Source organism: Danio rerio, chromosome 7 (assembly GCF_052040795.2).
Source record: "Danio rerio strain M-AB ecotype USA chromosome 7, GRCz13ab, whole genome shotgun sequence".
In the NCBI taxonomy this organism is placed as follows: domain Eukaryota; kingdom Metazoa; phylum Chordata; class Actinopteri; order Cypriniformes; family Danionidae; genus Danio; species Danio rerio.
Window position 1 is genome coordinate 32,783,767 of NC_141027.1, and position 23,630 is coordinate 32,807,396.

Below are 23,630 nucleotides of genomic sequence, written 5' to 3' on the forward strand. Positions count from 1 at the left end.
TCATGGGCCAACTTTTGTCAGTGCACCCTAGTTTGGGCATCTATGTATTAGATAAACAGTCCTCATATTTCAACACTTAAAACTAAGATGACATTTCGCCTGTGATTACAGACACACAAAGAGAAACACAAACTGAATCTCACACATTCACGATTGTCAATTCTGTTACATTGTCAACACTGTTGCCCATTTCATAAATGCAACAGAATTTACAGTATAAACAGTAAACAGTTTACAGTATTGACAGTAACAGGAATGACAATTTTAGAACTTTTTATCCAAAAAGAAGTCCACTAGTTAGCATAAATGCTCACATGCTACTAATGAAATCAGGATTAAAATATCTTTGAATTCTCCAATGTGGGATCAATGAAATTCTATTTTCCTTTTAAAATTGTAAAGGTGACAGTATTGACAGTGTACAAAATAACTTTTTTTTTTTTTTAAATAAAGCACTTTCTCAGAGAGAGCACACACACCTTTCAGTGCTTCACCATGTATCTTAACTTGTGAGGGAAAGTGACATCATTATCTGTTTTTATGGTTGTGGTCGGAGATAATACCACCAATTAAGAGGCAATTGGTATATGGTTACAGAATAGATGCAACATTTATGAATCCATATTTGTATCAGATAAAGCTTATTTTTAAACAGTTTAATCTGGTCAAATTATAAAAATGACCATTTATAGAGCTATAATTATATTAGAATAAATATCGCCAAAAAAAAAAAACTAAATTAAAATATATTGGTTGCACATTGTTACATGTTGGAAAAACACTGACAAATTTGCACATCAAGAAATCATGATGTGTAGTCATGTGAGACACTTTTACAGACAATGCAGTATTGTTATTGCATGTAAAATCTTGTGATTTATACAAATAAGTGAGGTGTTTTATAAATACTAACAAATATAACCTTTTTAATTAAAAGAAAAAAGATGGCTTTGGACACCAAATGTACCTGCTATAATCACACATGCTGTAATAATGCAACTAATGTTATAGACCTAATCAATGCTGCTACTAACCTAGTATCAATATTTTCCAAAAAAGTATCGATATTTTCATTATATTAATAATTTATTCTGAACTTTTAGCATTGTATGCAGGATGATCATCAGCCAGTAACACATGTAGTTTCCCCAAAGCGGCTGCACAAGCTCTGATGACGACACAACACTGCTCTTTTATTGACCACTCTGACCTCAGGATCGCAAATTAAAGTTTTTATGATCTCTTTTAACTTCAAGTTGTTCCTACCTTCATATTTCTGCTTTTAAGAAGTAGATCATTCCAAGCAGGAAAATGATGATGGCATTCTTTAAAATGTCTTATTTTTCGTTTGTGCCTTACAGGTTAAAATATGGGCTGTTGATTATATTTTGAAAAGCAATTGACTTCTGTAATGTAAGAAAGCTGATGGCGTTTGGCAGCCATTATTATTGTTAATACTAAAAATAACTTTCATTATTTCATACTTTCATTTGCTTATTTTCTTTCATTATTTCAGTTGTTATTATTATAATTACCTTAATGACTTTGGCAGCTCTTGAAACGAAGTTTTAATCACAGTTTTAGAAATCTGGAGAGACTTCTTGAATTGTGAGATTGGCGTGATCAAATTTGGCAATGCACTCTCTTAAAGTTGACAAATTAAAAAAGCATTAGGGCTAGTTTTACGGTTTACTTTCGAAAATCGATAATATATTTAGGAGACAGACCGACAGAGACATTTTGTAATGGGTTTTTAACTTTTTGTCGTTAATACGGGTTCAGCTATCATCCTCTTCTAGCACGTTCTCCACTTGCTTGGCGCTGACTCTCCTCCTCCTCCGGTCGCGCGCGCTCAGTTCGCTCTGGAAAAGCACTTCCGGTCGGTGAGACGTGGCTGACTGGAAAATCTTCGAGGAGTGAAATCAGCCTGTGCTGCAGACAGAGCTCCAGCTCAACAGCAGCAGTAGCAGCGCCTGGATGGCAGGGTCTAGCCGGAGAGAAAACTGCAGGAATTACAGCAGGGTAAGACAAACACATGAGATTATACAGCTTTGTACATCTACTTGGCGGTGATTGTTTGTCAAGGGACGCAACTTTGTATTGAGCTAGTTTGTGCGCGTGTTGTTTTTATCGGAATCACTATTATTGCTGGAACTTTGTGTTTTGTGAAAATTTGCTGGATATCCAATCCTTGCACTGTACATAACATAAAATACTAACGTTATCGTTTGTGAATTCGGGCCTCCTGTCCGTCTTGATTTAGTTAAACGAATCGAAACCCTGAGGCGAAGCGAAACGAAGTGTTTTAAAGCCCAGCGGGCTGGAATTTGTCGGGAATCTCGACGCTCCCTCAACTCTCCTACGTGCACGTCCACCGCAGCAACGTGCAGCTGCTCCTCTCTAATGTTACTGATTGTGCAGCATTTTAGTCCAGACATAACGGGCACTATTACTGGAAATCAGTACGGTTGAACTAAACCGTATTGTTTGTATGTATGTTTTTTTTTACATGATTGTTACACGTGCAGCAAGTGCAGATTAAATAGCCATTGTACAAACATCAGAAGAGGACTGAACTAACTTCTTGGTTACTGGATGATTTATCTTTTAAAAATGGTTAGGTCTGCCTCTAATGCATTGCCTTCTATCATGCTTTACTATCATTTCCATGTTCATTATTAACCCATGGTTTAGGTCTAATGTAGGGTGAATTACTATACCTAAAAGGTGTTTTTTTTTTGTACTAGGTTGTGGGACTCACGTGGTCTGTTTTATCTACTTTTTTGTGTTGTTTGTGGGTTGAGGTGGAAGCACTTAGTCACCATATCTAAACCTGTCAATTTGTAGGCCAAGCCAGGGCTATTTTGTCATGAGATCTCTGCAAAAAGCTCTGTAAAAAAAATTAGGTGCCTTTGATTGAAGATGGTTTTTAGGTTCGCTCCACATAATTTTTCTGTATTTTTAGATATTTTTGTTTGTGAGTGTTAATAAAGGGATAGTTCTGAAATCCCTCAGGTTTATTCAGTCAAGTAATTACTCCATCAACTTTTATCAATTTATGTCTTCTGTTGAACACAAGTTCTTCTGAAGAATGTTGTGAAAACAGCCATATGTCCATTCTAACATAAAATGAATCTTTTCAAAGTTTGCAACAAAGAAAAAAATCTAAATATGAATTAGATACATCTCCATAAAGTTGTTGGAGTGGTTGACTGTAGTATTGGTTTCCTAGTGACTAACAATAAACAAGGCAAGCATAATGGAGGTAGCCAATTAGTCACATGGCTGCAATGTTCTCTTTTTTTTTTTTTTTTTTTTTTTGGGAAAATAAATTTACTTCTGTAATGGCAAAGCTGAAATCTGGCAGCCATTACTCCAACTGTCAGTGTCACAAGACATTTATAATAATAAATATAAACTATTAATATTTTAATACTAAAAATAGCAGCTTTAATTCGCTTTGTATAAATTGTTAAACTAATTTATTTAATAAAATATTGTTTTTGAATAGAGCACCCTTTTATTAGAAATGTATTTTTTATTGCAATAGTCTTTTATTGATTAATAAAAAAATAAAATAAAACACTTCGACACAGAACAGTATACAGGATAAAACATCTGTTTCTGCTTTAGTTAAAATTGTTACATTTTATATCAAGGTTCTCAAACACCAAATCTGGTGCTTGTGAAGTTTGATATCACTGATATTCCAGACTTCACGTTACATAGTTTTTATTTCACCAGGAACTAACATAAACTGAACCTAACTAAAGCTCAGCTAATCTTTCCACCTCATGAAATTTAGTTTTAAGGCTTATTTCTGCTCTACAGCATCCATGTATCTTCCAAGTGCTTTGCGGAGGTCTGGGCTGATGAGCGCAGGACCAGAGAGGCCCGTTTGGGCATTTGCTGTGCTGCTGCTTGGCGCTGCCCTGCTGGCATCATCCTTTGGAGGGAAGATGATGATTCAGACAGCTGTGGCCCAGGCAAAGACTGCACCTGCAGGACCTGGACCATGGAGCATCAAGGACCTTGTAGACCTCCAATACCTGGATGAGCTCATGTCCATTGACAACCTAGATGTTTGGTTCTGCTCCCTTGTGGGATCAATTGCCATTGGACTCAGTGGCATTTTTCCACTTTTAGTCATACCCATTGAAGCTGGGACCGCCTTGAAAACTGAGGGTAAGTCACATTGTTTGTTTTCAAAGCCTGTGTTTGTATCCAGCTCTTTATACCTGCTAATTTAAGATCAGGTTACAATAGTAACCAGGTCAGGTAGAAGTAGCATTGTGTTACAGTCAGAGCTGGTGCAGATAGTGCTCTAATGGGCATTCTTTTATTTTTTTATTTTTACTGTATTATTTATTATTTTGTCTTTTATTAACTTTTCTGATCCTGTTTAGGTCAATTTATGAGGAAAAGTAAATAATGAGGTGACTGTTGAGAGGCTATGGTCATGCATGAGGCCTAGAATGACAAACGGACATGTGTTTGTTATTAATACAAGCAATAGAGAACAAGCTTGTAGATTATTGTGGGGTTTCACACAGTCTGGTTACTGTAAGGCATGGCGAATGAGATGCTTCCTCATTTTTCCTCAAGCTTCTCTTTCTCTATGGGAATTTTCTTTTCGTTGCTTTTGATTTGTTCCGAAATCTTTTGTGTGTTTTACCACATTAAAATGATCCCTAAGCCACAGTAAAATGCCTCTAATAAGGCATTTAAAAGTATTTATTTGTTATTTTATAATAACTTGCAACACTTAATATATAAATATATTCTAAATAATAAATGTACTACATTTTCCACTATGCATTAGCAGCATCCATAGGAAAAGGCCGTTCAGCACCAGAGCCTCATAAAATGTATTAAAATGTATTAAATCAGCGCAGAAAGTCTAAAATTCCTAGAACTTACTAATGCATTCACCTAAAAATATTTGCCTTGATTTTTTTTTCTTTTCAAATATTTTGACATCCTTAAGTCTAGATTCTTGAATACTTGCGATACAAAATGAAATTAAGTCTTGTTTACCAAGAAGCTGAGGTCAGTTCATGCTTAAAACAAGAACAACTATGATATGAAATACTTGTTCTTTTGAGTTAATTGACTATTAGTTGATTTTTTTTTTTGACCACATTGGCAGGATTACAGAAATGCTATGCAGCTAACAATGTTAAACCTAAGCTAGTATTTCGTTTATAGTTTACTCCATGACTAGCTGTAAGGACCTAAAATACAGGTCACTTTGCTCTGCAGAAAAAGTCTTAGTTGTGTTGGTGCTGTACAGTTAATTACAATGCTAGATTAACTTACAGTTTTGTTTTTGATAGGAGAAAAATGCTACATTTTTGTTGACTGCACTTTCCTCTTCGATATGCAATAAAACTTGTTTGACCAGAATGATGAATAAACATACACATTTTATAACCACTGTATTCATCATATTATATAATCTTGCAGAAGATCCAAGAATCACTGAGGAAAAAATGCAAGCATGCTTGACCTATGAAAGAATCTGTTGAGCAATCACATCTTCAGCTACACCTGTCATGACTTGTCCAAATAATTCTTGATGTATTGGACTTTCATGAGGATCCAGCAGAACCATAATAGGAAACCCCGAAAAAGTGTGCAGGAACATTTATTTATGGTTGACCGATCGCTCTCTAAAGACTTTTGCAGAGGCAGTGCTGCTCAGTGAAAGCTTTGTCTGTGATGATATCAGTCATGCAGAAATAGTCTGGCTGTAGATCTCAGTCAGGAAGTAGACGGGCTTAAGGGAAGGTCCGTTCTGACCCACACCAGTGGGCAGGAGACTAGAGGGTTATATGGAATTATAAGCAATTTAGGTGTGTCCTCCACCACAGACTCTCCACATGACTTTCAAAGCTTGTGAATAATGGTGTTAGATATTTTAAGCTTGTTCTATTGCTGCAAACTCTTAGTGGCTGAGAAACTAGCATAATAGAGCTGTGCAGCTTTAAAACTTAAGCTGAATGAAACTCAAAATGATCATTAAAGATATGTGCGACTGTTGTTGTGCAACTTTTTCTCCAGCTGCTTTATGTGAAAGAGCTATGCAACTTCTTGAAGCAATACTTAACTCTCCTAGAATTAAACAGTTGAGTTTTACTATTTTTTTTAATCCATTGAGCTGATCTTTGGGTTTGACTGGAGCTGTTTTAGCTTAATATCATCAGATTAGACAATTAGCATCTCACTCAAACATGATTAAAGAGCACCTATGATCCAAAATCAACTTTTGCAAGCTGTTTGGACAGAACTGTGTGTAGGTATTGTGTATCCACTGATGGAAACACACTCCAAGTCTCTTTAAAAAAAAAAATAAATAAATAAATTTAATGATGTTAAAATAGGATCCAAATCCCAATCCCCACTGCAACGTGAAGTAAGAGTGTGGTTTTCCCCACCTGCTGAATTTATTGACAGGTGCCATGTCTTTAAGTGACATGTATACACACGTCCACAGAACATTTCTTGCAGAAAAAAGGGTGTTTTAAAACACTTGTTACAACTTTGATGAACTGCTCCTTAATAATTCATTTAATTAGTTAAAAATGTTTTTAAAACTGCATGTTGTAATAAATTAAAGTCTTAACCACTAGAATTACCACGGCCACATGGTGTCCGTAAATGCGCATATGTGTTAAGCCTGGTTTGTACTTCTGCATCAAGTGATCAGCATGACCCCTGCCACATGCAGTGCGCGTAGCCGAGCATTTATATTTCTGTGCGCTGTTTCTGTTGCTCTGCAATAACACTTCCGAAACTCTAGCTGGCAGTAGGTGTTTGTTCCTCTGTGTCGAGTTTCTTCTCTGGTGCTTTGTTTTTTTTGAACGGTAGTTTAACGTACAAGTAGCTCAAACTTGCTCATTTTGAGGCTGGAATCGACGAACATGCCACAACTTTAATCATAAGGTAAACGCAAAACAACACTTCACTGGCTCTCACCCCCACCCACACTTGTCAGTGCTACCAAGCCAACCAATCACAGAGCTTGCGCTATGCTTTGTTGAGACATGTAGTTACATTTTTTTTTTTTGAATAGTGCATGTCAGTGATGCCTTTACGCATAAACTGCGCCGTAGCATATGCGTGCGCTTGACAAAGAAGTATAAATCTGCCTTTAGTGTGTGTGCACTGCAAACGGCATTTATGTAAGACTCCTCATTTCAGAAAGGCTTGAATAGACTGCACCACAAATACATTAAATAAACTTGCATGGTATTTTTGACTAGTGACCTTATTTCGGAAGTAGACACTCGCGTCAGATGGTGGGCGGGGAGAAGCAGCTCATTTGTATTTAAAGCTACAGGCTACAAAAACAGCTGCATTGTCCTCAGACACCGAAATGGGAAAATTCTGCAATACATAATATAATTCTATACATACCAAACTCTTATTTTACGTCTTGTAAAAGGAGTAAAATAGGTGCCCTTTTAAAGTGTTTTGATAAGTTCCCTATTTAATGCTTAAATTTTTTTGTAGTCACATCGTGTACTAAGACCAATAAGTTGCTATTTTTTAAGCTGACATGGCTAGAAACTATACTCATTTTCATGCACTCCATGTGCACACAGGGTGTTACTATGGTTATTGATGAAATTTAGCTGATTTTCAGGTCATACATAATATTTTTGCTTCTGTATTTTTGAGCAAGTTGCTTATAGTCTAATCCGATTGAATGATCTATGCTAAGCTAAAAGTGCTCCCACCAGACCCAGAGATTGGCTAAATTGATCCAAAAAAAGGTGAAACTCAACTGTTTTTTGTTTTAAGGAGTTGTAAAGCAAGCCTCAAATTCAGCAAGATGTTTGAAGTGTTTCAAATTCTGCTCATGTTTATGTCTTTGCACTGATGTTCTTGCACTGTTTGCAGCTGGGTGTCAGAAGCTGAAGAAGCTGCTGAGTTTTGCCATTGGTGGCCTTCTAGGAGACGTGTTTCTTCACCTCCTTCCGGAGGCCTGGGCTTACACTTCCAGTCCTGGTGAGAATTCTCACGTTATATTTAAATAACGTTGGCATGCATTATTCATCACCTGCATGCTCCTTTTCATTCTCAGTATTAGCTGTGTTTCTGTCTTCTTTTGGTTTGTTTTTTGTATTATCCTTTCTGTGACCCCAGTAGTTGTAAAGATGTCATAAAACAGATCACTAATAGAAAAAACAAAAGCTTGTTCATGTGAGGATTTCTTTGTTTGCTTCAGTTTGTTTTGTTATGATTAGAATTGTATCTTAAATTGAACAATTTTCAAGCCAACATTTCAGATTTTGGTTTAGATTTTACTTCTAATATTTCTTAATATTTTGACTAGATTAACATCAACTGTTTTAGTCAACAGTAACACTTCTAGTCAGTGACTAGTTGTTTATTTATTCATATTCTAAGCAAAATGCTGTATTCTCTTCTTGTTTGCTTATGCTGGGCAGGTGGCTCCCACAGACATTATTGTACGCAAGGTTTGTGGGTGATAGGAGGTCTGATGTCTTTTCTGACCTTGGAGAAGATGTTTCCTGATGAAGTCGGTGATCCAGAAACCAAAACCTCCTTCCAAAGAACTACAGTAAGCTACATACCTTTTTTTGCAATTGCCCATTTCCTTGTGTTTAACCGTTCATCTACTTAACCTATAAGTCTATTCCATGATTTAAATATTGGCTTAATTTCTTTGATATTTTCCAACACTTTCCACAAAAGTAGATCATTACATTTCTGAACCTCATAGGGGAGCCAAAGATCAATGTTTATGATATGAGTTATGATTCTGCAGACTTGGTAGGTAGGTAGGTAGGTTACTTTATTTATACCCGAAGGTAGATTTGGTTTGCAGTCAAGAGTCCTCATCTCACAACAGTGCCACAAAAAGTAACAGCAACAAATGCACATTAAGACATAAAAACGTAAACATAAAGAATAAATAAATAATCGCTTTGTGTCCACCCCCTCCCCCAAGTAAATGTTTAAAATGATCTAAAATATACAAGTCACCGAAACATCTCTGCTTTAGTCTATGCCTTATTTAAATGTCTAATGGCTGCTGGTATAAAACTATTTTTGTATCATTTCGTTCTACAGCTTAATACTAGAAACCTGCGACCGGAAGGAAGAAGCTGAAACTCTGAGTGTAGGGGATGAGCAGTGTCACTTAAAATTGAATTTGTGATTCTCTTTAGCTGCCTAGTGTACACAGCCTCTAGATTGGCTAGTGACACCCCGGTCAGCTTACTGGACCACTTAACTATTTGATTTTGTAAGTTTTTATTCTTGACAGAAAGATTCCTAAACCATGACACCAAAGCAAAGGATAAAACAGATTCAAGAAAAGCATGATAAAGTAGTCATCATGTGTTTATCAATATGGAAATAATTTAACTTTTCTCAAGCAAAATAGTCGCTGGTGCCCCTTTTTACACACTGCTGCACAATTCTCATCAAAGGAAAGTTTAGAGTCAATAATTGTGCCAAGGTATTTTTCTGGTTGCACACTTTCCACAGTCGGATTTTTAATGAAAGTGCACCCCTGTGTGTGAGCAGCCTTCCTAAAATCAATGATCATATCTTTTGTCTTTAAAGCATTTAACTGAAGATATGACTCCTCACACCATCTGACAAAGTCAGTGAGTACTGGACCATGACCTGTTTCATTATCATGGAGTTGACTGACAATGACAGTGTCATCTGCATACTTGATAATCGTTCTATTTTCCCACCTGCTCTGGCACATGTTTGTGTAAAGGATGTATAACAAAGGTGAAAGAACACATCCTTGTGAGGACCTGGTTGAGGAGCAAACTTTATCAGATAGACATCCATTCACTCTAACAATTTGTGTTCGATTAGTTAAAAAATTAAGGATCCAGCCCACCAAGTTATTACAAAGGTCAAACTGTTCCAGCAATCTCTTAATTAAAATGTGAGGTTGAATGGTGTTAAAAGCAGAAGAAACAAACAGAAGTCTGGCATGGGAACCATTTTTTTCCCCAACTTGGATATTTATTAACAATTGTCCCTATTTAAATATGATTTAAATTTGTCTATAAAAGATATTTCTGTATTTCTCAGGCAATGATCATGCTCTCAATCTTCTTGTTAATTTTTTTGTTACATTCTTTTCATACACAAATAAGTTCCATAAAGTCAATACCTGGATTTAATACTTGCTGAAATTTTAATCAATAATCTCTTAAGCTTATTAATAATAAGAATAATACGTTTCTTAAAGTTTTTTTGATTTTATTTTCTTTATGATTGAGGCTATGTAAAATTTTAGTTGTTTTGTTTTTTTTCTTCTTCTTTTTTTTGTTATTGTATGTTTTCTTCAATGCAGTGTTTGGTATTATTCTTGTATCAATAATATATATATTAAAAAAGATTCATTAACACACCAAAGGACACCATGCATTCAGCAGCATATCATTTGAAGACATTTGTTGTTTCTAAGTAGTTTTTTTTATTGGTTTTTTCTTTTTTCCCTTTTTCTCTTCTTTTTACCCAGAATAACAAAAACATTAAAATTTACTTAAAATTGAGAAAATGACTTTAAAATTTAATTATAATTAAATTGTTAGAAATAAGTGAAGTTTACTAAAGTGCAAGTAAAAGACTTGCACGATTTCAACTTTTGCAGTGAAGTGAGTTTGATGGTTGCTTCTCTGGCAAATCAGCCGCTTGTATGTTTTTACATTTTGACATGATCCATCACATGTATAATGATCAAAAAAAGATTTTTAATATTATATTGGATATCTTTAACTCTTATGTGGTACAGATAGAATTCAGTGTTGGTGTATATTAAATCAAGTGAGTTTTACAAAAGAATTTAATTTTGTGAAATTCTCTCAATTTATTTAATTTTTGTTTGATGAATTATTCTATTCAATCATTACATAGACTTCAGTGTTTTGTAATTATTACATTTTGACTGTTTCTGAATGGGAATTATTCACAATTATTAGTAGTGTGTTAGATAGTAACTGTCTGATCTGTTTTTCACAATGACTGACAAAATGCCAGTTAGTAAATGCAAAGTTAACTACTTTTTAGTCTGTCTAGTGCTTGCTAGGGAAACGGGTGTGATTAAGGACCAGGGTGGAGATGTATTTAAAAGTAGTTTAAAGGATAGTCAACAACAGTGTAATTACAGAGGTTAATTGTAAATCCAGTATTGGTCCCTTGTTAATTGTGGGAATTATGTTCGAAAAAGATTTTGCAATAAGTAAAATCTGCGAAGTAGTCTGCTTTATCTTTTACAATTACTATACATGTTTTAGAGCTGTAAAACCCCTCACTACATTCTTTATACACTTTTTTTCCTCTGATAGACATTAACATTTTTACATCTCTCTTGTTCAAACATCACGTAACTTCTACCTTCCTTTAGCATGTCCAGAATCCAACTTTTTGTTCGATGGTTAGCATCTTCCTCTGCCTTTGATGGTGCATAATCTTTCATCGACATTATAGGATTTGTTGAGGCACTAAAGAAATTGAATGACAATGGTCTACAGCCCATCAAGACGTTGTAAATGATTATTATGAAGTGGGTCCGAATTTCTTCTGCTCCCTAATATTTGGATGTTGAAAGCAAATAAGTAGCAACAATACCAATGAATGTTTAGGTTTGCTCATTAGCCTTAAAGTCCATAGATTTCACCATAATTTCATACAGCAGTGTGAACACTCTAACAAGCAGATGCTATGAGAACAGCTTTCCTGTTTACTTGCATTTGACATAAGCTTATTAAATTGTTTTCTTCAGAGCTCTTATGGTTTCACAGAGCATTGACCTAACTTTTTTGTGGACATAATGCCCTAAAGTGATGTAAATATTTGTAAGCGTAGTGGTTTGGTCTTTGATGTTGTGTTTCTGGGGAAAGCTCAGTGGGCTTTGAATGTTTGGCCAAACCTGAGGGGGCTATCACAATCACACGAATCAGGTTTTGTTTAAAACTGGCAATCTGTTTGAATAGATTTGCAAGCTTTTTTTCCTTTTTTCCTTTTTTTTAATTTTTTTATGCTAAAAGTTAACATTAAAACATGCTTTGTGCTAATTTCAGTTGTGAGCACAGTTTTGCTAAATCATAGAACTTAGCTGCTGTTTATGAATTGGTTAAACTGTTTATTTATGTGTATTCTGCCCTACAAAGGCAAATACAGTAATTACATTTGGTCAAAATTGAGTAGGCCTAAACTGAACTTTGTGACCTCTGTTCTTTGTCTTGTGACAGTCTCCTGGCTCAATTCTGTTGCATTGTTTCGAAACGAGAGCTAAAAGTCCAGTACAAAGTACAACCTGGTGTAAAACCTTTTTTGTTTTTAGGGGAGTAAACTGAATTGACTATAGTAACTAATCTGCTGCAAGAACAATAATGCTTATTACATGTGAGCTTGCAGAAATGTACATTAATTTACACTATATTTCTGACAAAAAGACACATACTCTGTTTTTGTTAGATTATTGTATATTACCTTGCAACAATGGTGAATCGGTGGCATTCTGGTGTAAACACTGTGGTTCAGAAGCAAAAACCACCACATCACCACAGGCCAGCAGGTGGAGGGGAGGATCAGTTCAACTTGTGTTCTTACCAGACATGTGTGCCAAGTGTGAAAGTCTTTAATTTCAGTTTCTTATTGCTCATTCATTTAAGATTTTTACCAGTTTTAATAATTCTTGCTTAATCTTGTTGATTTTAAAGATTAAGATGTTTGGGTGAGCACACACAGTGAGGGAAGAGTCCTGACTGAATAATTGATGCAAGAGGGATGTTGCAGAGTCACGAATCATAAATCACTGTCAAAACATAACAATTCCTGTCCCATTCAAATACCCCAAGGCACCATTCCTGGTATTCCAGAAGAACCCCCCAATCCCCTTTATTTTGGGCTAGTTTCAGCGTATTGCATCAGTTTCAGTTAAACGCACACACACACACACATATACAGTATGTATAAACACACACATGCCTTGTTTCACTTTCTAGGCTTAAGCCTGAGGGATATGAAGCTTAAGGTCTTCGTACGTTTTCTCTTAGATGCTTCCTCAGCAGGACCAAATGCATTTTGTCTATTTTGCCAGAGTAGACATGACAGTGCATGCTTTGTGTCAACAACCCATAAACACCCACTGACAAATAAACATCGTTCTTAAGGTGTCCATTTTTTTCAACTTCTGTGTTTTGTTTTATTTTTTTCTTATTCTCTGCTAGATTCTTTTATGTGAATTTTTTTTTTTTTTTTGTCGGTACAGAATAGGCTGTGCCACTGAAGCTCTTCTTGCATGGATCATCTGTCACTTTTTTTTGGTGTCTTGGAATGTGGTGTTTTCATCCTGCCTCTTCCTGTCCTTCTAATTCTATATTTTTAATTTGACTTTTATGACTCGAGAGTCTGTTTGTGAGTCTTTTGCTTTGCTTACGGTAGACCTGGGAGTTTGATTGATAGCCTGTGCTCTGTTTAGGTAGCTATAAATAGTGTGTAGCAGGAAGCAGCTGCCACCAGCATTCCATCAGCAGACAAACGGGCCACAGAAGTCAACCACGCTGCACACAAACCACAGCTCACAGGCCTTACAGACCATAGGCTAGAGCCGCGAGGAGGTGTCTGCTTTTCTTATTACTGGAGAGAATGTGTCCTTTTTCATGCTCTGCTGTGTCCAGTCTAAAAAAAAAAACATGGAAAGGATTTGAGTTCAAAAGCACAAATATATTCCGTTTCAATGACATGAATTGCTTAGATTTTTTTGGCTAATGGAGGGATGGAGCTCAGTTGAGTGTTATTGGTCTGGCTTTCGTTTTGCTAGAATTTTTTTTTTTTTTTCTGGATATTTACAGCTTAATATCTCTGCACAGTGTCTGTGATGTGTTTTAAAACCAAAGACAGATATTTACACATTTTTGAAAATTTTGTTTTTATAGCTATGCATTGATGATGATGAAGCAGACAAATGAGCAGCACCACAATGCTTTTCTTTAACATTTGTGTTGTACAGGGGGGCCAAAGAGCAAACTTGATTGAGGGCTGTGGGATAAAAAATATATATATATTACTAATATATATATATATATATATATATATATATATATATATATATGCACATACACACACCATATTAAATTTGCCATGGGTAATTTCCTTATTCTGCAATATTTAAAAATAACTAGAAAATGCTGCTTTAAATCATATTAACTAATACAGTGTCATTTGTAACATTTAATAATGAATTTTTAACAGTAAAACATAATCCCATTTATAACTGCTCCTGCGTTTACCTTGATTTGCTCTCAGAAATCTTAAATTTTAAAGTCTGATTCACTAACAACATTTAATTGGATCATTTAATTTCAGTTTGTACTAGCTCAGCAATAAAACAAAGAAACAAAAGGTTACGTTAAATTCAAATTGACAAACTCTGTCAAAGGATTCGCACCAACCCTGTCCGTCATTCTCCCTCTCTTTTCAGATGGAAGGGTGGGCCAAATCAAAGAATACTAAAGGCCAACTTTGGCCTGCAAGCCCTACTTTGGGCATCTCTGGTGTAGTGTGTTAAATTTGAAATGGAATATTTTGTTTTGTTTAGTTTGTATTTTATTCTCTCTCTCTCTCTCTCTCTCTCTCTCTCTCTCTCTCTCTCTCTCTCTCTATATATATATATATATATATATATATATATATATATATATATATATATATGTATATGTGTATATATATATGTATGTATATGTGTGTGTATATATATATATATAAATATAAAAGTGCACAGTGCTATTTGAAGTTGTTTTTTTTTCTTTTAATCAAAATGCTCTAAATTTCAATGTCATTACTAGAGTTTTAAGTGTCACATGATCCATGAGAAATCCTTCTAATATGATTTCTTAAGGATGTTCTAATTTCTTAACAATAATTTATTATAGTTTTGGAGATTGTAATGAATATTAATTAGGAAAAGTTTTAAATTTTAATGACAATTTTGGCTATTGTGTGTGATTTAATAAAGTATTAGGTTACTTTTGGGGATTTCCAGGTTAATCAGAATATCACTGATTTGTTTGCTTTTGTATGAGGTAAAATGGATTCTATTTTGTTAGATTGGCTTATTGTGATGTTTTCTCTCTCTTTTTCATACTAGTCCTCTTCATCTGATCTGAGCAGCCAGTTCTCTGTGTCCCCGCAAACGAATGGCATCTGCTCAAACAACAACTCCGACTCCAAGCCAAAGACTGACATCAGCCCTTACACACCGCCAGAGAAAATAAAGGTAACACACAAACGCATAAATCATGCTTTATTAATCCATTGGAGACAAGTACATTCAAATCTGACACCGTTTCCTTGATTAAAACCTAATTTTTTATTAAAGGTGTTTTAAAAATACTGTTGATTCTATATTGATTCTCAACAGCAGTGAATGTATCATTCTCCATATTACATAGTCCAACTACTAGAAATTTGAATATGAAGTATATAGCTGGCTTTGGGCTTGATTGTTTTGACTAAGTTTGATATGCAGGTTTGCTTAATTTATTTTCATTAGTTTATTTCTTTAGTTCTTTTTTTTTTATCAATCGCTTTACTAAATAAGCACTCAATGAAACGAGAGCTTGTGGATAATCAATTTGAGATATCGGAGTCAATACCTAGCACTATTTTCTTTGTAGTTTTGTATGCATCATTTGTGAGCAGCGTGATATCATTGCCTGGTCTCTTACATAAAGTGTATATACAGCATTTCTTTATTTTTTCAGACCAGCGGTTATCTAAACCTTCTTGCTAACTGCATTGATAACTTCACTCATGGGCTAGCAGTGGCAGGAAGCTTCTTAGTAAGTCGAAAGGTAAGAGCCAACAGAAAATCTATATGATAATGACTGTAGATGTAAGGCTTGTTCATGTTTTGGCTTAAATGGAACAATTCTGTAAACTGCTGGATGTCTCATGATGACTCATATTGATGCTATATAAAGAGTCAGTTTATAAATAAAGTATGATTTGGCCCCTTTTAATCCCTGTAGGTACATTTAAAAAAAGGTTACACATACAAAAACAGGTTTTTTTGCACTTTGATGGATATAGAACTCCTAATAGCATCAGACCTGGTGTCAGTTACCTTCATTTTATTCATTTTAGCTTTTATAGTTTGTTTACATAATCTTTAATATGCTTTCGTACATTTAAAAAAAAAACAATCTTATGAAAACAGGAAAAAATTGTTTATTTATTACACATGCTGAATTTCAAGGATTTTATTAATGGTACATTCACACTCACTGGCAACTTTATTAGGTACACCTTCCTAGTACAGAACTGGACCACCTTTTGCTTTCAGGATTGCCTTAATCCTTCGTGGTTTAGATACGAGAAATATTTCTCAGAGATTATGGTCCATATTGACATGAAAGCATCACGCAGTTGCTGCAGATTTGTTGGCTGCACATCGATGATGTGATTCTTCCGTTCCACCTCAGCCCCCAAAGGTGACCCATGCTTTCATGTTGTTGACGCCAACGCCAATTTCTGACCCTATGATCTGAATGTCGCAGCAGAAATCAGACCAGGCAACGTTTTTTGTTGAACATGTGCGAATTGCAGCCTCAGTTTCCTGTTCTTAGCTGACAGGAGTGGCACTCGGTGTGGTCTTCAGCTGCTGTAGCCCATCTGCCTTAAGGTTCGACATGTTGTGCCTTCAGAGATGTTCTTCTGTACATCTTGGTTATAATGTGTGGTTATTTGAGTTACTGTTGCCTTTCTATCAGTTCGAATCAATCTGGCCAGTTCGAACCAGTCTGGCCATTCTCCTCTTACCTCTGGCATCAACAAGGCATTTGCGCCTGCAGAACTGCCACTCACTGAATATTTTCTGTTTTTCTGACCATCCTCTGTAAACCCTAGAGATGGTTGTGTGAAAATCCTAGTAGATCAGCAGTTTCTGAAATACTCAGTCCAGCCCGTGTGGCACCAACAACCATGCCACATTCAAAGTAACTTAAATCACCTTTCTTACCCATTCTGGTGCTTTGTTTGAACTGCAGTAGATCATCTTGACCATGTCTACATGCCTAAATGCATTTAGTTGCTGCCTTGTGATTGGCTGATTAGAAATTTGCGTTAACGAGCAGATGGACAGGTGTACCTAATAAAGTGGCCAATGAGTATGTCCTTGAAGGTCTAGAGAGAATTTTTTTTTTTGGTGTTACATTAATTTATGAAAAGGTGAAATATTGAAAGTTTTCATAATGTACCTTTTTCCCAAAATTTGCCATAATATCTCTTTAGAAATAGAAGGAAAAAGATACAAATGTTCACAAGAATGTACAAAAGTTAAGTGTTTAAATATTACACTAAAATTCCTCATTGTTTTTTTGATCTGTGTAGGTCTTACGAACAGTGAGATTTAGATGTTTATGTGATGTGTGTAGTATTTATAGCGCAGCAGTATTTATATGGCTTTGAGTTGAGGTCCAGGTGGAGAAGCATAAGGCTCTCAGCATGCGTGGGGAGGGAGTTTCAGAGGAAATGGACTTTGTGCAACAGAAACCACTATACTTGCACATAAAAACACACTTTTACACATTTGCTCACTGGCCTGGACATACTTATTTGGCAGCAGAAATACAAGGGAGAGTATTGATGGAGAACTGTGCCATTTTACTGTTTTCGCTTGCCTCCCCCATAGCTTCTGCTGATAATCAGTTAAACATATGTGGTTAAACAAAACATTATTTGGTTTTGGAAACATAACATGACTTCGGTGCATGGTTGGATAAAAAGAGCACTAAAATTGAGTGTAATAATCTCCATATGGAAATGGTTTTAATTGATAAACCCAAACAGACCTGTTGTGAACTCTGAGGAGAGATGAATGGAGACTACATACTTTTTTAAAACCCATCTGTTCAGTTAGTTATCAACTTGTTTCTTGAAACTATAATGGTTAGTGTAATTTGTGCACTATATTACTAATGCTGTACAGAAAATTACACCAGCAGGCCATAAACATCTTGAATCCTTTTAAACGGGTCTGAATTTTCCATTGTCCATGTAAAGTTAAACTCCTCAATCCATTTTGATAAAAAATAAAAAGTTTAACAAACTATTATGTTGCTATTTATAACTCCATTAATCCAATATGGTTTAATTATTTTTATTTCAATGACATGCAAGTTTTCCATATATTTATGGGTTATATAGTGTGAACATGGACAGATGTGCAAACAATTGCATTTCTTAGTTTTTTAAAACCCCTGTTAAAGAAAAGTGTATGTTTAACTAGTGTTTGCTTGTTTTGACACTATTTGAAATATCAAAGAAATAAATGAGTGAGGCTGCATCCAGAACCACATACTTCTATACTATACAGTATGCTAAAATCAGTATGCGAGCTGAGTAGTATGTCTGAATTCATAGAATTCAAAAATCTGTATGCGAGAAATACCCGGATGACCTACTACCTCCAGTGAGATTCTAATGTGCGCATCCCATACACATTGCGTTATCCCGTGATGCCTTGCGGTAGAATTCCGTAGAAGAATCACATTCATACTGTATAGAACCTACTTTTCTAATGCCAAGTAATGCATTTACATTAAAATGCAGTACCTACTGAGTAGTAGGCGGTTTTAAATGCAGCCTTAGTTTTTTTTTTTTTTTTTTTTTTTTTTTTTTTTTTTTTTTGATGGGGAAATAAATATATTTTTCGCTGACCTAACTGGGTCATTAGAAAAAAAAATCTTAGTGTTTAGTCTTTTATAAGCAAGACATTTTTATTACAGTCTTAAATTTGATTTGGTCAAACCTGCTAAAACAGTGTATGAACTTTGCTTTAAATCAAAGTTTGTAATGTGTTGATTCACTTTCTAGTAGATTAGTTTAGTTTATCCTTTAAAATGGTGAGCAAGATACTTTAAAATCCCTATGGGTTTTTTTGTGTGTATTTAATCTGAGAAATTCACCTTTTATTTTTTTCTTTCTTTTTTCTTTTTTAACTTGTTTCAACAGGTTGGCTTCTTAACAACGTTTGCCATTCTGCTTCATGAGATTCCTCATGAGGTATGTATCTCAATATCTTAAGTCAGGTAATTATTGCTAGATTGTGTGTATATAATGCATTTCTTTTGGATCAGTAATAATTTGTTAGTATTGTTTTGAATGACTGCACATGAAATGTTTTTTATAAAACTTTGTTGTACGCAGTGTTTACCAGGTTCTGATACTGTGTGCTCATTTGTGTTTCTGTAAGGTGGGAGATTTTGCCATTTTGCTGCGAGCAGGCTTTGACCGGTGGAAAGCTGCCCGTATGCAGCTCTCCACAGCATTAGGGGGAGTCCTGGGGGCCTGCTTTGCTCTTTGCTCTCAATCACAGCATGGGGCAGGTGAGACGCCACAATCATCAGACTATTTTCATCTGTCAGATATACACTACTGGTCAAAAACTTGGGGCTAATAATTTAACTTGTATATTTTAATTTTGCTTTTAATCAACAAGGATGAATTAAATTGACCAAAAGTGACTTTGGAATTTTGCCATTCATTACCATTAGCCATTTCTGTTATATAAAGATGCAGTTGTTTAAAGCATTCCTGAGTAAACTATTATAACTTCCTAGAAAACTGGTGTAAATGTTCTTTCAAAAACTAGCTGTAAAGGGAAAACCACTCTCGTCTCTTTTTTTGCCTGCAGAACAAGTAAAACAATACAATAATAAATAGTAAAATATTATAATAATAATAAATTGTAAATAATATAATAGTAATTAATTTTGTCTAAGAGTAGTAGAAATTGTGATATGAAGTTTTATCTTTCATTTGAAATTGCATACTTGCAGTAAGGGTTCATCTAAAACTGAATTGTCAATGATTGTCATCATTTATTCAACTTCCACTTGTTCCAAACATGTTTGAGTTTTATTCCTTATCCTAAATACAGATGTTTTGAAATGTTGGAAACTGGTAGCCATTGACATCCATAGTTTTTTATATATATATATATATATATATATATATATATATATATATATATATATATATATATATATATATATATATATATATCAAAATCTTTTGTTCCATAGTTTTGGAACCACCAGAGAGTAAATAGAGAGAACATTTTTGATTTTGGGTAAGCTGTCCCTTTTGATATTGGACAACTTTTGAGATTGTTCTAGGATGTCATTTAAACAAAGTGATTTTGATGACAGACTTTGGCTCCGGCATCTCAGAACAGCTAAAACAACATTTTTGATCATGTAAATAAAGCTTGCATGGTTAGTTCACTTGTTTGATCACATATTTATGTAATTAAGGAATTTATGTATGGGTACGTTTAACCTGTAATTTATTTATTTTTATTCAATAAAATCTTATTTGCATTTTAAAACTGTAAGCAATTAGTGCAGCATTAATATTTCTATCCAATGGATTTTTGATTTTTAATTTTTTTTTCTATCAAAAATCACAAATTTCCCATATTACGAGTAAATTATGCTTAATTATGTTGAGAAAAAAATTTTCTAAAATGAATAATGTTTTACAATATCACTGTATTTTTGTTACTAATAAATGAAGGATTGGTATGTATAACAGACTTCAAACCTTAAAAATATGACCAGCCCCAGATTTTTGAACATTTTTTCAGGGTCAGCGTGTTCTACTTATATAAGCCTTTTGTAAAATACATACTTCAGTGTTTGTTTCGCTCGTGTGTCTTCACAGAGAACGCCACTACCTGGATCCTGCCCTTCACCTCAGGTGGCTTTCTCTACATTGCCTTGGTCAATGTGGTTCCTGATCTTCTAGAGGAGACCAACCCAAGGTAAAAAAGTTTGCTGGATGCAAAAAAATGTACTGACTTTCAAGTCAATCAAACACAAGCTTGAGTTTCTTTCTTCTGTTGAACACAAAAGAATATATTTCGTAGGAGGTTAGAGACTAGGGGTCCATTCTTCATGCGTGGATTACTCCATTAGCTGGATTTGGTTATTGATGATTTGACATGATCCAGGATCGTTTAGTTCTTCAAAACTCATTTGAGAGCTGTTGTCATAGCAACAGGTCTGGTGGCTCAAACCTGCTCAGGATTAGATTGGGTCATTTCAAGCAAAGGTAATAATGAAAGTGTACCAAAGTCTGAAATTTTCTTACAGTAGTAGTTATACACTTGGGAATTTGTTTTTAAAAAATTATAAATTAAAACTTAAGCAATCTGCTCCCCAAAATTAAATGAAAAAAAAAAAAAACTGTCACAGTCATAGTGGTTCTCCCCAAGGGGTTCAAAGAGAACATTTATTTATATGGACTTTTTGGATGCAAACACATACTATTTAATTTGTGTATAATAATATACATGCACATAACATTTGGATGCTATTTATGCAGTCATGTAGCATGTTTTGACAGCTAATATGACAGTGATTTGATGCTTCGCAAAAGTGTCAGACACCTTTACCAATATCAAAATACTTTTTTGATGCAAAATTAATTTAAACAGCCTGTTATTCCTTAAACCGATCAAGAAACTTGAATAGGTCTTGGCTACTATAATAAAGAAAATCCACACTAAATGTAAAAGTAAAGTGTAAAGTCTGCAGCCCATAACAAAGTTCTTGCACATCATATTTAACAAACCGTTCACTACGTAATTTGTCATTTTGCTCACATGGATAATTGAATATTAATCAGATGATGTCATTATGCTGCTTTGCCATCAACCAATTGTTTCATTGCTGATCATGATTTCAAGTATTGATAGATTGAGGATTGATCGATCTGTCCTTCACAACACATGCAGCGGTCTCAGATCAGTTAATCTAGACTTTTTAATCTGATTCGTGAACTTGTTTGAAAAACCAAATTAGCCAGAGATCAGTTATCAAGATTAAAAGATCCAGCATCTGTCAAATCATCTTGGATCATTTAAGCGAGGTATGAAGAACGGACCTCAGTAGTCATTGACATCTATAGTAGGTAGAACCTACCACATTCCAGCATTCTCAAAAAATATTATCCTTTGTGTTCAACAGAAGAAAGAAACTAAGTAAATATTAACAGCATTTTTATTTTTGGGTGAACTAACCCCTTTAAACTTGCATAAAAAAGCAGTACTTTTACAATACAATGCAATTGTTCACATGTTAAATCGACTGACTGCCCATGACGGTTTGCCTGCTCCCACAGGAACTCTCTTCTGCAGGTTCTGCTGTTGTTTTCTGGGATAGGCGTCATGGCTCTGCTCTCAATCGCCATGGACTAGACACAGGCAAGGTCTGCTTTTATCAGGGGACATTTATAGTGCAACCTTGCATTCCTGAGGACTTTTGGATTATTCACTCCACAGTTTGAGCTTTAATAATTTAGACATTTTTGTCACCCTCCCAAAGACCAAGTGAGGAAATGCTAATGAAAGAATTGGCCTTGACAGTTTGGTGCTTGAATCTGCCAGTATATGATTTTAAGCCTTATATTTCACACTCCAGATTAAATTTGAACTGAAAACAAAAAAACAGATTTGTACAAATGGTGCTCAGAAATGACTGTGGATTTTTTTTATTATTGTTAATATTTCATCCTATTTTCTTCTGGTTCATATTCCTGCTGTTGAAATTGATACTTTTGACACAATGTTACATTACCAAAGGCTACTTTAGTGTAATTTGCACATGCTAGTTTTACTTCATTCCTAATTAACAGACAATATACATAATTGTGTTTCTGATGGTCATCAAGATAGTGTTTTATAAAGCTAATTCTACTTCGCTGTTACAAATCACTCTGTGGAAAGTTACACAAGTTTATTTCACACTTCATTTGCTCAAGACAGCCACACTTTGCACGGCTACACATTCCTTGCTGTTTTTGTCAAACACGTCAAATCATTTACAGGCTTTTTTTGTAGTATTCCTCAATCACTAAAGTTGTTTTTCCTTAATCGCATACTTCTGTTACAGTATTTAATGTTGTTATTATTAATTATGTTCTAATAGCCACTACACTGCTGCATTTTTAGCTTTAATTTACTGATCGTCTATATAGTACATTGTGGTCTTGGCATTACATTTCAGTGATCCAGACTGGTGTGTAGCCAAATCAATCTCAAAAATAATACATTTCCAAAATATAATTCATACATCAACCGCACGGTTCAAATTTACATAATCCAATGCATAAACGCACAAATCCAATTTGTCAACTCAAAACATAATATGAAAATACACAAATCAAATTCGTAAATTCCAAACACGGTTCATATACACTAATCCAGTTCGTAAATTCAAAACAATTCATATATCTTAACAAATCAAATTCGTAAATTCAAAACACGATTCATTCATATATATATATATATATATATATATATATATATATATATATATATATATATATATATATATATATATATATATATATATATATACATATACATACATATATATATATATATATATACATATACATATACATATACATATATATATATATATATATATATATATATATATATATATATATATATATATATATACATATACACACACACGCACACGCATACAAATCCAATTCGTGAATTTAAAATGCAATTCATATATGCACAAAACCAACTCACCGAAAATATT

General features: G+C 34.5%; 1 protein-coding gene across 1 annotated transcript; it reads left to right on the forward strand.

Annotated features, from left to right (window-relative positions):
• Positions 1–1,867: 1,867 nt before the first annotated feature.
• slc39a13 (solute carrier family 39 member 13) lies at positions 1,868–22,534 on the forward strand. Its single transcript, NM_001005306.3, has 10 exons — positions 1,868–2,022; positions 3,832–4,185; positions 7,906–8,013; positions 8,457–8,590; positions 15,155–15,283; positions 15,771–15,860; positions 19,021–19,071; positions 19,262–19,394; positions 20,734–20,833; positions 22,195–22,534. Exons 2-10 carry the CDS (start codon positions 3,837–3,839, stop codon positions 22,268–22,270), a joined length of 1,170 nt encoding a protein of 389 aa, NP_001005306.3. The 5' UTR covers positions 1,868–2,022; positions 3,832–3,836; the 3' UTR covers positions 22,271–22,534.
• Positions 22,535–23,630: the final 1,096 nt, after the last annotated feature.